The sequence below is a fragment of the Temnothorax nylanderi genome, unplaced genomic scaffold, assembly GCF_030848795.1.
Source record: "Temnothorax nylanderi isolate EJ_2023f unplaced genomic scaffold, tnyl_v1.0 TNYL_tig0014_pilon, whole genome shotgun sequence".
Lineage (NCBI taxonomy): Eukaryota > Metazoa > Arthropoda > Insecta > Hymenoptera > Formicidae > Temnothorax > Temnothorax nylanderi.
Window position 1 is genome coordinate 894,478 of NW_027249076.1, and position 15,321 is coordinate 909,798.

General features: G+C 32.9%; 2 protein-coding genes and 1 long non-coding RNA gene across 3 annotated transcripts in view; 2 read left to right on the top strand and 1 right to left on the bottom strand.

Annotated features, from left to right (window-relative positions):
* The window catches only part of LOC139768126 (uncharacterized), an 82,625-nt gene that overhangs the window by 24,569 nt on the left and 42,735 nt on the right, over positions 1-15,321 (bottom strand). The gene's annotated exons all lie outside the window — the stretch shown is intronic.
* On the top strand, positions 369-4,209 carry LOC139768125 (NAD kinase 2, mitochondrial-like). Its single transcript, XM_071698011.1, has 6 exons — positions 369-698; positions 1,852-2,149; positions 2,361-2,684; positions 2,842-2,935; positions 3,037-3,301; positions 3,375-4,209. Exons 1-6 carry the CDS (start codon positions 665-667, stop codon positions 3,605-3,607), a joined length of 1,248 nt encoding a protein of 415 aa, XP_071554112.1. The 5' UTR covers positions 369-664; the 3' UTR covers positions 3,608-4,209.
* On the top strand, positions 4,780-15,240 carry LOC139768124 (steroidogenic acute regulatory protein-like). Its single transcript, XM_071698010.1, is given in 12 exon segments — positions 4,780-5,041; positions 7,406-7,688; positions 8,369-8,449; positions 8,574-8,651; positions 8,819-8,872; positions 8,954-9,086; positions 9,418-9,506; positions 9,508-9,636; positions 11,954-12,127; positions 12,244-12,348; positions 12,428-12,603; positions 12,701-15,240. Coding segments are annotated over 11 exon segments (1,464 nt in total). The 5' UTR covers positions 4,780-5,041; positions 7,406-7,445; the 3' UTR covers positions 12,903-15,240.

Genomic DNA, 15,321 nt, shown 5'->3' on the forward strand with positions numbered 1-15,321 from the left:
TATTTTAGTCATTCTTAAATTAAAATCATATTGAGGAGAGATTGACGTTTTCCAAGAATAATACTAAACTTCTTCCGTCTTGATATTTATTTCGTTCTTATAGATTTACTTGATTGTTAACGAATTACTAGCAATACGCAAAGGCGTAGAAGGCACTGATATTATTATACAATTAATATTACATGTGTAGCAGTACAATATATATTAATTAGCAATTAATATTACATCATATAACAGTATTAATATATTATTTAATTATCAGTGCTTGCTACGATTTCTCTCGTTGATCTTCGAGACACGTGCGAGATTCGAATTCGCCGCCGTGGCGCATGCGCGATGCCGGTCGTTGCAACAAAACTGACTTCAGAGTGGATCGTGTGGTGTGGATCGTGCAACGGCAACGGGTAATGAGGACTTGAGGGCTTTGAGGCTTTGAGGGATAAATCACAAATGCTCAGCTCTGTTCGCGGCGGTGAGTCACCTGTGTACGGGTACAGGTGCGCGCAAGTAACGAGGCACGGTACTCGATCGCCGCATGGCTCGTGCCGGCGAGAGGGGATCGGTTACGCGCCCGTCGATCAATCGTCCCGCGGAGCGGCTCGTCCCGCACGTCGCTCGCGACAGTTCGGTATTGCCCACGTGAACGTGTCCCGATCATCATGCGATGACGGTTTTCAACTACCTTTGTAGGACTGCCAGTGAGTATAACGATTCGGTGGCCGAGCGTGATTCACCCGAGCGGCTCCTCTCTCACCGTCCCCGTCCGCTCCGCAATTTTATTTCATCGTATTCTGCATTGTTCGCCGCGATCACATGTATGTTGAGAGAACCGATAAGAATTAATCAGTGCCACGCTTACTAAAGGAGGAATCGAGAATTGTCTCGAATACGGATCTTAATACCATCTCGAAACGGAATTTTCCTACCGAAGCCCAATGCGCTTCTTACTTACTGTCTTGTTTTTTCCTCCTTTTTACTGGCAGCAAAATTTAAATATATTATACCATCCCGTTTCGAGCGCGGAAAGTGTAAGAAAGTGGCGGCCTAATGTCATCGTTTTCACTTCACGCAACACGATGATTTATTGCATACTCACGACAGGTCATGATAGGTATACCGCGATAACATTGACGTGTATAACCTTTCCGAAGAGGAACAATTGTTTATAAGGGAAAATCACCTTGGCACTTGTCGCGTATGACACTTAGGTGTCATTTTTTATGGCACGAGGGGAAGGAGAACAATTCTTATGACGTTTTAATGACAGCTCGTAATTGCTTTTTATCGTGCGATGCGATTAGGCAACTATCTCATATCTCTGAACGATAGGATCAGGTCAAAGGCAATTGAGGAAACATTTTATCATGTCGTATTTTATCAGGGAATATTTCTCTCACATATATGTTTAATGTATGCTGAAGACAAATTGAAGCTCTATCTTGAAAAAATGCGTCTTTTAATGTTCTTATTATTATATATTTGAAAAATAAAACAAGAACGGCGAATTTTATTAAATTAATTTAATTTAATTATTGTAAGTTAAACGATACATGTAATGTTTTTATTAAATGTTTAACTCCACTTTACTTATAGCATATTAATGATTTCAAAGAAAAACTATGAGTATGAGCTCCATAAATATTTATTTCAAGTTTCAAACTTTTAAAGTTTTATTAATTAGTATAGTTAATTAAATTGTAATTTTGATTAAAATTGATAAAAATACATTTTAAAAATAGCCTCTGTATCTGTTAAATTATATACATCAGATTGATAATTGATATCTGATTATCTCATGCATTCAACGGCAAGTTAATTACATAAGCTAATATTTATGATTTGTTTTTTTAGGAACGCTGCAGCTTTTACAGTCTCCTTCTACCAATGTACACAGAAGTCTGCGCTTTTTCATTCGAAATGAATCCAGTTTTGTGCCTAAGAAGGTACTTATCGTGGCAAAATTGTCCCGGTATCATTTCGAAAGGTTACGGGAACCCGGGCTCAACGAGACCCAGCTGAAGATGAAACTAATCGAAAGAGGTTCGGATTATGATACCATGCTCGCCAGTCACTTGGCCACCAAGGCTGTGGAAGATCAAATCATCCAGATCTTGCGAAAGATGAACGTGGAGTATAGGATAATAGATAGGTAAGCTCAAATCTTTTTAATAAAAAAATATATATATAAAATTAGCAAAAATTAGCAAAAACTCTCATTTACTTTCTTAAATTCGTGATAATGTTGAAGAAAATTCATATTTGTGTGAATTTGAAAAACTACTCCGATCTGTTTATTTCAAAATTGAAATATTAGTTGTTAAATATTTGTCGCAAAGTAAAAATATATCGTATTTTTTTAGAACAAGTTTAGACCAGTCGCTTTTTACATGGGCGGATTTAGTACTGCCGATTGGCGGTGATGGAACGTTTCTCTTAGCCTCGAATTTAATATTCGATAATAAAAAACCGATAATGGGCATTAATTCGTATCCTGAGAAGTCGGAAGGCTACCTCCTGTTGTCGGCGAAGTACACGAATGCCATACCAGAGATTTTCGAAATGCTAAGAGCAGGCCACTACAATACACTCATGCGAAGGCGAATACGGATCACTTTAAAGGGAGAAGAGATATGGCAGCCTCCCTTTCACATGCATGAGAAAGGACGCATCGTTGGCAGTGACAGGCACGTTATATTAATATTATAATTAAATTATCAAGCATTTATATTTATTAGATTACAGACTTTCTCAGCGACGGTTTATCTTTGGAATTTACATCTATCGTTTCTGCACTCTTTACTGCAATACAAGCTTTAATTATCATGTATTTATTACTTGTAGGTTTTATACAAACGAGAAGTTCGAAAGCAAGTATAGCATTACCAACATAGAGTTACCAAAAGAAAGGCGTCTACCTTGGTTGGGGCTTAATGAAGTGAGTTTATTCATGTTCCTCGATGCACACGCATGTATTAGAAAGTCGAGTGATCCGACTTACTCTTTTACGCATATCTCAGGCCTGGTATTTGTCGCTAGGTTTTCATGGGTGAAACGTTATCGGCACGGACGAGTTCTTTACTTATAAAGTTCGATGAGGACCAAGAGTATCACAAAGTAAAGGGTTCCGGTTTGTGCGTGAGCACCGGGACAGGGTCAACGTCTTGGTATAAATCTATACACAGTCTAAACCATCAAACCGTGCGGGAAATATTGAGCCTCGTGGATACCAAACGGCAATTTACCAATGACGAAATTGATATGATCTGTTCGGCGTTCAATAGCAGCTTGCGATTTGACGCAGGTCAGTAAGTGTGTTATCTGAATAACAAGAGAAGATATGACGTTATATTTAAAGAGTATACAATTGTTTACAGAGGATTGCAAACTGTGTTATTCCATAAGAGATATGATAGTTACCAATGCAATACCCGTTCCGAAAGACGTGCACACTCGTGGTTTCTGTAGGAAGGCCACTGTGCAATCGCAATGCTTCGATGCAGGTTTAGTTCTCGACGGTGGAATAGCGGTCCCCTTCAACTTCGGCACCATCGCGGAAATAGAGACTTTTCCCGAAGACTCATTACGTACTATTACACTTCTTGATTGAATTGAACGCTTTCCAACGAATCAGGACATTCAAGTAGTATTTTTGTGATAAATATGAAACTTAATAACCGTGTAAAATCAATCTCACATTAATAATTTCTAATGAACAAACGTTTGTAGACGTCTGTAATATAAATATTTACATTAAATATTATATGTATAATACTTAATGGTTATAGACGCGTATAGACGCGCGATTGAAATGCCGTTATCCAATAATTATTTCTGTTCGGGTATTAACGAAACTTTGGAATGGAAAGAACACTATAAGCAAGCTATTTAATTTGAAAAAAGAAAATTTTGTGGGAGTATCATAATTCCATGTCTTTCAAGACTAAATCTGTCAAAATACAATTTTATATATATAACATGTATTTAAGATTTAGTGCATTACATATTATTATTACTATAAGTTGGTGTACTAAACTAAGACTAAAAATTCCAAATATCGACACTTATGAGCTAGTCTGAAAAAAAAACTAGATTGTTATTATGTACATTTAGAATATTTTAACTCATATAAATATAAGCCAGGAAACTTTTTATATATGTCAATGTATTTGTTTACTGAATTGAATAAACTTAGAATGTATTTTATGATAAGTCTTTTCACATATTATTTTTATAATATATGTATTATAACTTTAATAATTTTTCAAGAATTTTAAAAGAAGTGTACTCCAACTTTAGCTACTTTTTATCCGAGTATATTCTCCGACGGTGATAACGGCGATAACTTCGACGATTTTTCAAAGATTTCGAAAGAAGTCTACTCCAACTTTAGCTACCTCTTATTGGAATATGCTCTTCTGATAACTTTGATAATCTTTCAAAGATCTCGAAAGATGCATGTGCCAAATCTACTTCTTCGTAAAATATAGTCTCCTAATAACTTTTACAATAATATTTATTATATATCTTTTTATAACAAAATACCTTTTAATATTCCAACATTTGTATGATCTATGATCCTGCACAGATTACACTTCTAGTTATTTTTCATCCATGACCCAGCGGCCAGGTCTGCTCTTCGCGGTTGCACCGTTTTGTACTTTCTGCACCTGAAACGAACGAGACGGTGCGCGCGATCAGACAGTGGAGAGAAAAAGAAGAAAGATGAAAAGTGCAACGAGGGCAACAAGTTCAGCCACGAGGAGCAAACGCACAAGTGTACGCGCGTCGCGTGAAGGTGGACACGTTTGACAGCACGGCGACTCCGAAATGCCCAGCTTCAGGCGTGACTGAAAACGTCATTGTGCTCTCGTGTTTATATTCGGTGATAACCTGATAACGGCGATTCAACACTGGGCGCAACCGAATGGTCTCCTCTTTATCGCACGGAGGCATGCGACACAATGCACGTGTGTGACATCGTTTTGTCGATACGCAACTCGACTGTCTGGCCGTATCTATGAGATCTCCCGGCCGCGGAACGGTAAGGATGAATGAGAGAAAGAAAAAAATTGCGAGCGGAAACGATCGGAGCACGGCGCGACGGGTGCCTTTGTTCGCGACGCGAATGTCCCTCGGGTGACGGCAAGAACGCCCTGCAAAGTTCGCTTCCGCGACGATTTTTCGAATCGTCCGTCCGCGTCACGGCGACCGAAGTAAACATCCGCTGATTTTGAGGTTAGAGCCTCGAATTAACCTCCGTGACCGGAGTCCGCGCCGAATGGAATATTCCTCCTAAATCCCCCCTCGCAGGATTTCTGTGTCAAAACCAAGGTCAAAACAAATTCTACAGAGCTATATTTACGCGATATATTACGATTGTTGTAAGTATAACGGTATTTCCTTTTTTTAAGAAACAATTTCTGCACGAGATTTGTGTGGCTTATATTCGCCTTTTCACCGTATAAATAAAGAAAAATCAGATAGGAGGGCGAATTTACCTGATTTTTTTACTCCCTTAAAGATTTTCGTCCATTGATTGAGATGCGGAAAAATGCATGGTGATGGTGAATAATATCGCGACGCAATGAAGATAAACGTTTTCAAAAATAATCTGACGAGATTTAGACTAAATTAAGATTAATAAATTAATCTTAACGAAGATCTGCAGATCACACTTGAGATAAATCTGTAATTTGTGTCAGATTTCAGGATAGAATTCTATTTATAGTTTTATACGTTGTGTATTTTGATGTATGCAATTCAAGATATATTTTATATACTTTTATATTCCTATTCTTCAAATATATATCTTTGTTTTACACGACACGTAAGATTATAAATAAAATTGTATTCTAGATTCTGAATTATAGATCATCCTCGATCTCATTCTTAAGTATTATAGTTAATGTTCGAGAGAAATGGGCTTAATATAAAATTCACAATTAATATTCTCTATTTGTATCCTGCGTTTTAATATCAAGGAAAGAAATGATATGCACTTGATAATGATGCATTCGTTTTAATCTACGGCGATATGCTATCAGATATCTTTAATCTGCAAAATTGTTTATGGAAGCACATCGTATGTGTAACAATATATGATATATGTACATATATTATAAGGCTAAAGATCAGACATCGCATTCCATTGGCTGTCATATCGTTATCATTCAGGCAGTATAATAATTCACTAATTATCTCGTCGTGTACGTAGTTAAATGTTTACAAAACGATTATGTTATTTTAATAAATTGTATCATCTGAAAATCAATCTCGAATCATTGCGATAAGTATTTCATAGTGATATATATATATACGTATATATATATATATATATATATATATATATGTTAATACAAAGATTTAGAAAAAGTTTATAGACTAAACAGTGGAACAATGGATAAATATATCTGCAGGATGCCGGGATTCATTCAACATTCTTTCATGATTGGAATCACAGATTTGCTTAGAAACGAGATAAAATTGGGAAGCCCTTACAAAAAGAAAGTTCTTTAGACAGAATGTTATGTTCAAAGAACAAAATATTATGTTCGTTAATTGCTACATTTGTGTTATTTCCGCACGTGTAGAAATTGCAATAAAACTTATAGTTTTGTAACTACGTAAGTTCTTATCATATTTTCACAGATATTCTTATGCAAGTTGTTGATTTAGAAATTGCATTGATTAATAGTTGCAATGACAACAAGAAACACTTTTGTTTTCGTTTCCTAAGAATATTATCGCAATGATCTCTGGTATATTTGTCATAAGAAAAGCTATTGCTTTTAATATTAAAATAACTGATTTGGCAATATTATTTTAGATATTATAAAATTATATAGTAATATTTTCTACAAGAAAATATTTTCCCAGACAGCACGCATGTCTAAAAAGACGCCATAAAGATATCTTTAAGATGTCTTTTAGACACGTATGTCTAAAAGATGTCTTCAAGATGTCTTCACGACGTCTTTCAGACATGCGTGCTGTCTGGGTTGATTATTGCCATTTCTATTTACATGTGTAATTATGTGCGTTTATATGTATATATATATACCATATATATATATAATTTGTAAAAGTTTACCAGCTGATGATAACTGAAATAACATCATATTACACAATCTAGCGTGAAATATGTTATTTCATCATTTGATAATCTATTCTTAGCATCATTCTTCCAATATTTATTTTAGAAACATAAATAATTATATTAGATATATTCATCTTAACTACATCTCTACTGCACTTTCTGCGTTTGAAATGCAATAGATTTTGGAAAAAGAAACAGAATAGATATAAAACATAGAGTTTGTAGAAAACTGAAGCAAATAGTGCTATTATTGCTACTGTTTCTACTAGATTAATTTGTATATTTGCTACATATGCCATTTTCTTGCAGGTCGACGTTACGACGACGACATCAAAAGTGTATCGGAAGGATGGCAGAAGATGAGAGACAAATTAGAATGGCCGCTGAAGCTATACTAAGTGGCTCGATCAACTCTCAAAGAAGTTCGGTTACACAGCATAGTATGACGCGAACGCCGGATATCGTTCTCACCGAGGACCTGATCGTAGGAGCGAGACACAACGGCAGAATGTCGAACGTTAGACGTTTCTACTGCCTTTTCGTCACCTTCGATCTTCTTCTTACATTCCTCATGTGGCTCATTTGTACAATGGTATGCTAGAACCCGAGACATTATCTAAATGTTAAATCAATGTAGATCGAAAACTTGTCGAAAATATGATTTTTTATTTTGGTAATGGCTCGCTTGGTTTTATCCATTACCCGTAATGGCGCGTGTATTTATGAGCAAAGCATTATCCTTTGCTGTATATTTTCATTTATTTTTTATTTATTGTGTATTATTTATTGATGATAAAAATACACTACATTTATAATGTATCTTTATAAAAAGTCTAAAAAAATTAAATTGCTAATTGTAAGATAGACACACACAGTTGATCCATCTTATATATATGTTATGGTCAAAGCCCGAAACGCGGGCATTTCTAGCATTGACTGGTCAATTCTGCGGAATGACTGGTCAATCCTGAGGAATAACCAAGCGTCTTGATTAAAGCAGTTAGGTATCAGGCTGGGAGTTTGATTAGTTTTATTATGCGGGGGAAGGGGCTCCGCCTGCGGGATAAGTAATTTGAGTAATTTGTTGATATGTGTGTACTGTTTATACACACATATCAACAAATTACTACAAAACTTTGACCAAGACGCTTGGCCGTTCGGCAGAATTGGTTAGTCAATCCTAGGATTGACCGTGTTTCGGGCTTTATAACCATAACATATATATATATTTTTTTTAAATTAAAATTTATGGTTACTTTGTTATATTTACAGATTGCAGGTGAAAGTTTACATACAGCTTTCATAGATCAGGTGATACACTATCATATAAAGACGTCTTTGTTTGATATTGTGGTAAGTATATTCTGTCGTTCCTTATTAATGAGTTTAATAACAGAATGACGACAGTGACATTCAGTTCGTCATAATTTTTCATTATTCATTGGGAGCAGAGATTTTACGGATTTCATCTTCTCAGATGGCAGCGATTTGCAGGTTCACGGTCTTGTTGCTCTTTTATGCGCTGCTGTATCTAAATCACTGGATTATTGTAGCTGTGAGTATATTTGTCAATTGAAGCTTTTCGCAAAAAAGGAAATTTACTTATAACGAATGTATAAACAATAAAACAACAGAGTAAAATATTTTTTTTATTACATACTTTATAAAAAAAAATATATATATGTGATTTAAAAAATGATTTTAAATTAATGTATTTTACAGATATCAACTGCCACAACATGTGCCTTTTTAATTGCCAAAGTTTTTCTTTTTGATGTAAGTGTTTTTGAAGTACTTATGTACTATCTTTATTATTAATTTTTTTTATTTAGCTTATTTAATGTATCATATTTTCAGTGGACATCAGCTAACCAACCAGTATTCCAAGTTCTGCTAATCTTGACATCTTTTGTATTATCATGGGCAGAGGCTTGGTTCTTTGATTTTCGTGTGATACCTCAGGAAACTCAAGCAAGAAATTGGATTCGAAGTAAGTGGTCTCTCTCTCTCTCTCTCTCTCTCTCTCTCTCTCTCTCTCTCTCTCTCTCTCTCTCTCTCTCTCTCTCTCTCTCTCTTTCTCTCTTTCTCTCTCTCTCAGCAGTCTAATTTTTTCTATTTTTAAACTATTAGTCAATAAATGATACGGTATAAAAACTAACAATGTAGACCTGAACATTTATGTACAAGCTAATATTTCACAAGAACATTAATAGTATGCACTGGCATACAAAATGGAGAGTAAATTTGATATTTAATCTCACTATCTTTGCATATTAATTTAAAAATTATAAAAAATATCGACGAATTTACGAAATTTACAGGTTTTCCAAATACAGAAGAGCTCCGTTATTACAAGGCATTGTTACTGAATCACGGCAGCCATATGGCAAATATCGATCACATGAATACATTTTTTCACACCTGTGGAGTCTCCGAATCATTCTGATGATGAGGACATCCCCAGGAAGCAAGGAGACTCGAGGAAGCTCTCAAGATCCAGCGATTTATTTAGGTTCCTAGCAATACTTACACCCGAGAAGGTTAGTAAAATTGTTTTTTTTCTTGTTTTATATATATATATATATATATATATATAGGTATATATATATAATCGATCATTAATTCGTAAGAAACATTAAAGGAAAAAAAAAGAATATGTGTCTCTTTGTACTTTAGTTATGGTTTAACATTTATTGAATTAAACGCGATTATTTATCAGCAAGTATTTAATAATTTAATGATTCAATGATTCAATTTTATATTATCAGCAAGTATTTTTCATAATTCAATGATTCTTAGAAATCAATAATATATATACATATACAAAGTCATATATACACATATATGGTATATGTAGTCAATGTCGAGTCCTCTATGTCTACGACAGTAATCTTGAAGAGTATCTTTTTAAGCAATAAACGATAACTGAAATTGGTGGGGGACATAAGTGGCAGGGAGTACTATGGGAGTAGCAAAGTGCAAAGACATGTTCAAGAAACTGCTATCTTTAGTTGATTACAAAACTCTTCGCATAAAGCTAGATATGCGCTTGTGTTTTAACCATTTTTTTGTGTACTGTGTCACATTAAGTTTCAATCTATAAATATATTTATTTGATTAATTGTGGTTTACATTATGTTTTTTAATTGTTAATTTTATTCGTATGATTATACGTCCCTTTTTTTTGGGTGATGCCTTGAAATATTTACCTAAGCCTGTAGAGACCAATTGGGGCTTAAAAGAAAAATTGATAGAATTCTCAGCAAACAATAAAATACTTCTAGTAAGTTATTTCATCTATTCATTATTATTATTGTAAAATCAGGTTGATTTATCTTCTGCGTAAATTCGAGAGTAACAATTGTAAAGCATAATTGTAAAGAAAAATTTATTTAAGCATAGAGTTAACTTATTAAGATATATTTATTAAGATATATTTATGTGTTATGCACATAAATAAGCTATTCTATTTTAATTATATGTGCATTTGTTAAAATATTGGACGTATAAAAATTAAATATTGGACATAAAATGTTTGCATAAATAATAGTAGAACTAAGTACAGAGATATTCACAACTTTACGATTTTATTACACATTATTTTATAATAAATAATGTACATATTATACAGGGTATAAAATTAAAGGTGTTACAGACTATTATTTCTAAAACTAAAAATATGAAATTTTTGTTTCCTGTCAACAGTTTAGTATCAAAAGTAACATCATATGATGTTTACTTTTTTCTAGGTGCCGTTACGGTCACAAAAATTACATGTTTTGCTTAGTTCTAGAAATAATAGTCTGTAACATCTTTAGTTTTACAGGATGTATATAGAATGTATATTGTTTATTAACTTTATAGATTTAGATAAGTGTTAAATGCAATTTATAACTTATCTGCATACTATGATCAAATTGTAAGTCGTGAATAGTTTTTGCTTTTTAATGTTTTTAAAAGTAAAAAAGTAAGAAATATAATATCATGTTATCAGTACTCTTTAATAGAATGTTATAAAGTAGAAAAGCATTATGTAATTTTATAAGATCACAATAATGAATTGAAAGAAAGAAAAAAAGAGAAATGATTCAGTGGTGCAAAGGTCGTATTATACTATATTATACGGATACCTGCACTTGCTGGCTTATCCTAGTATATATGTCCTTGTATATATATCCTTAATATATTTTCCAAATAACGAATCAATTGTTACTTTATTTTGTAATTAACATATTTAAATATCGACAATATTGTTTATCGGCTATATTAAAAAAAAATGATGTGTGTGTGTGTGTTAAGAAGGAAAAAATATTAAAATTAATTAACAAGTTAATGCGTTAACGAATTAAAAAATAATAATTTTTGTTTTAATGAAATTAGGTTTTTATCGAGTTTATCACAAAACGCGAATTTGAATATTCGGATATTCACTTCAACTAATAAACAATTTTTTATTTGATTCAGGGTAGTAAATATTATTTGTGTGTCCCTGAGATGTGTACTCATTATCAACTAGTGTCTCGTACATTCGTACTGCACTCATTTCAAACTATCGAGTGCACGCGCACTATGTTGTAAGCAAAGAAATATATTCATCAGTTATATTTTTGCGAATGAAATAAATCAGCCGTATTATTTATCGTTAACGCAATAATAGGTCGGTAGATCAAGTGTTCACTTTTATTCAACATTTATAATTACAATGCTAATGCGTTATTACAATGCTTATTTCTAAATATAGCTTAAATAAAACAATATAAATATATATATAATATTTGCAAAAAATACATAGAAATATTTATTAAATCTTTAAATATTAATTAAACATTAGAATCTTTTTATGTGGTTTTCTTTTAGGTCGATGAATATAAAACGAGGGCATCTAAAATGTTACAAGATTGTCACGACTTGTTGACATCGACAGAATGGAAAGACATAATTATAGCAAACGACGACGATGAAATGTCCTGCATGCAGCTTTCACCAGAATGGAAATTAGACGGAAAGGTCTTGAAGGTATTCAAGATCACGGTGAGCTGCATATAGCGTAAATTTAAGATATATAAATTAAAGAGATGCAGAATTTTTCGATAATGAAGGAATGTTCTTATTTTTAAACAATTAAAACGATTTAATCATCATTTAAGGGTGTCGTCGACGCACCTGCTAGCATGGTGATAAATTTATTGTTTGACAATATTGAGGAACAAACTTCATGGAATGAGCTCGTGACAGAATCAATAAAATTACAGGTCAGTAAAACTTAGTTTTTACACTTTTTTTCCTACTGCAATACTTTGTTATATCGATAACAAAATTTATTTTTAACAGACTATTGACGAAAACACGGATATTGTTTACCAAGCAACAAGCCCTTTTGGCGGCGGGCTCATTACGGCGCGAGATTTCGTTATTTTAAGGCATCGTAAGAAATGCGACAATTATTATATCACTGCTGGTGTATCGGTTCATACCGCGTCAGTTAAAGTTCGCCCAAACATGATAAGGTGAGAAACAAATTATACTTTACAAGAAATACATATAAGAAAATAAAGAGAACGAGAGGAGAAGCTATTAGTTATTATTTTTAATATTTTCTTTAAGGGGTGAAAATGGTATAAGCTGTTTCGCAACAGAGGAGTTACCTGACGAAGCTAATAAATGTCGTTTCACCTGGATCCTGAATACAGATTTCAAAGGTTGGATACCAAAAACTGTTGTGGATACATCTTTGTCACTTGGTCTAATAAATTTCATGACATATTTAAGGGAACATTTGAATAATATGCAAAAACAGTCAATCTAGTACAGTGTTGCTCATAAAGCTGACAAACTATATTATTTACTTTCCTTTTCTGTACTATGTTAGGTCTATGTATTTTTTTTTATTCAATATGTCTGGACATACATATAAACATACATATATATAAAGAAAAAGGAATATTAAAATTCATAATTATGAACTTGATGGAATATGTTCTAAAATGGCTCGAAAGTGCATTTTTTGAAATATATTTTGTTCGCGTATCATTTAATTCCCAAGTGAGCTGCATTTAAGAAAGAATCAGATTTTATTTATTAGCAATTAAAGTCAGATGTATGAAATAGTTAAAATTGTACAATTTATATAAACTTAAGTATGTTCCAATTATATTTGTAAGTGAATTACTCTCGCCAATCTTTTTAATGTAAAAAATTTTATCGATATCGGCACATGAATATTATCTATACACTATGTAGCTTTATTTTTAAAATTGTATACTATTTTTTTCACATGATTTACTTTTAATCGCAGTAGCCGAACAAAAAAGGAACATACTATTCTATTCTAATCATTCTTTTTTTATAAACCATGTCGCATAGTAGTAGTTAAGAACTATATATTATGTGCTTTTTGTAAGTGCCTATGAAGTTCGGTTAAGTGCATCTTTCGACGTACAATGTATATAATATATTGCAAATGTGGCATACGTATGTGTTTAATATACGTAATGGCATCTAACATGCCTCTACCACGTATCACGCGAAAATAAAGTCGTGATATTTAAAAAGAAAAATATAAATATATTAATAATTTCTTTCTTTTTTTAACGTGTTTGTTTCGATATTATTTACGTTTCATTAAAGAATTTTTCGTCGCTTCCTTCAATTGCATGAATCATAAAGCCTAATATACTGATAATATGTATATATAATATGCATTTAAATGAAACGTGCAGTCATTAAATGGATATCCCTGAGATTGACAGGATGTTATTATTCGTACATTATCCGTTCGTATAATTAATGAGAAAGAAGAAACGCACACTACTTTCATACGTTTAATCGAGCACACATTATTTTCTTGGAAATTATAGAAAATGTGTATACAGTTCTGCATTTATTCCCAATAAATTTTTTCGTTTAATTAGCTTTAGGTCAGCGATATGAATGGTAATATAATAATAGAGTGTCCGCGAGATCCGACAAGAGTTTAATTGGATGATACGATATGTTTGTACAGAGATAAAACACAGTGATGATTTATGAGCATGCTTCCAAGTTCGAGGAATCTTTTGCTCTGTTTATGTCATCTCTGTTTATGTGATCGATATTATGTAATTTTGTTATCTAATGTATGACAACAAGCGCGGAATGTTATGGAATAAAAATAAATGAATATATTAGGAAGAATAATGATAGAATAATATATTAGAAACAAGAATAATGCAATGATAGCACATTGATCTTTATTGATACTTTTCAAAAATTAAGCTGTTTTCCTAGCTGAGAAAACAAGCGAAAAATAATTGGCCTATTTTGCTATAATTTAAGAATTTAAGAGTGTTATATAATTTTATGATTTTTTAGAAATTTGTTAAATTTGAGAGAAAGGGAGACAGAGTGCGAAGGAGAGAAATATCTTAAACTACCATTAGTCAAAAGTTTAATTCTATTTACCGCGCGAGTATGTGTGTATATATAAATAAGTATATATTAATAGTTAAACAGTCTTTTAATGAAATCGAAAATACTAAGATAATATTACTTTTAAACTATTCAGTGTATAACGTATCTCGATTTTATACACAACGTGTCCATCTAATCAAATGTCAGAAATATTTCCTCGTTTTTAGATATTTCATGCGTTGTGATTTACATTGTTAAAAAGACTGCATGAAATTGACATCACATGACTGTATTACATAGCGACAGAGCATACGTACGCTTGGATGTCCTGTAAAAAAAAAGAAATATATAAATACTATTTTATTTATATATGTTCGTAATACTGTACGTATACAAAATAGCAATTTGTATTAAGATTTTGTATGTGTCGTTTATCGTTCATCTACGTCACTTGTGCAATGTATATTCCTGCATTTTTCCTGCGGAGATGCGCGGTACTACGTTAGATAGGTCAACGATATGTCTCGGCAGGATAGACTAAGGCTGCGTTCGGGGAGCGCGCTATTAGCGCTATTGCATCATTCTATCTTTATCGCTCATCAAGTGTAGAACAAGGATAGAATAAGCAAATAGCGCTAATAGCGCGCTCCCCGAACGCAGCTTAAGCATAGAATAATCGAAGATAATTTTATAAGTCCGACTCTCGGATTCGGATGTAAAGATTTTAGTCTTAGGCCAATAAATGCAAAAAGGAAGATCGTGTCATGTTGTTTTCTTCGCGTCAAACCTTAATTCTGTCTTGGATAAGCATAACGAAATAACAGCATTATTTTAAT

Excerpts from the sequence above, each read along its gene's own strand:
- LOC139768125 (XM_071698011.1), top strand. The coding sequence starts at position 665 with ATGACGGTTTTCAACTACCTTTGTAGGACTGCCA. Across the intron at positions 699-1,851 it reads CTACCTTTGTAGGACTGCCA|GAACGCTGCAGCTTTTACAG; the intron begins GTGAGTATAACG and ends TTGTTTTTTTAG. Across the intron at positions 3,302-3,374 it reads CAGCTTGCGATTTGACGCAG|AGGATTGCAAACTGTGTTAT; the intron begins GTCAGTAAGTGT and ends AATTGTTTACAG.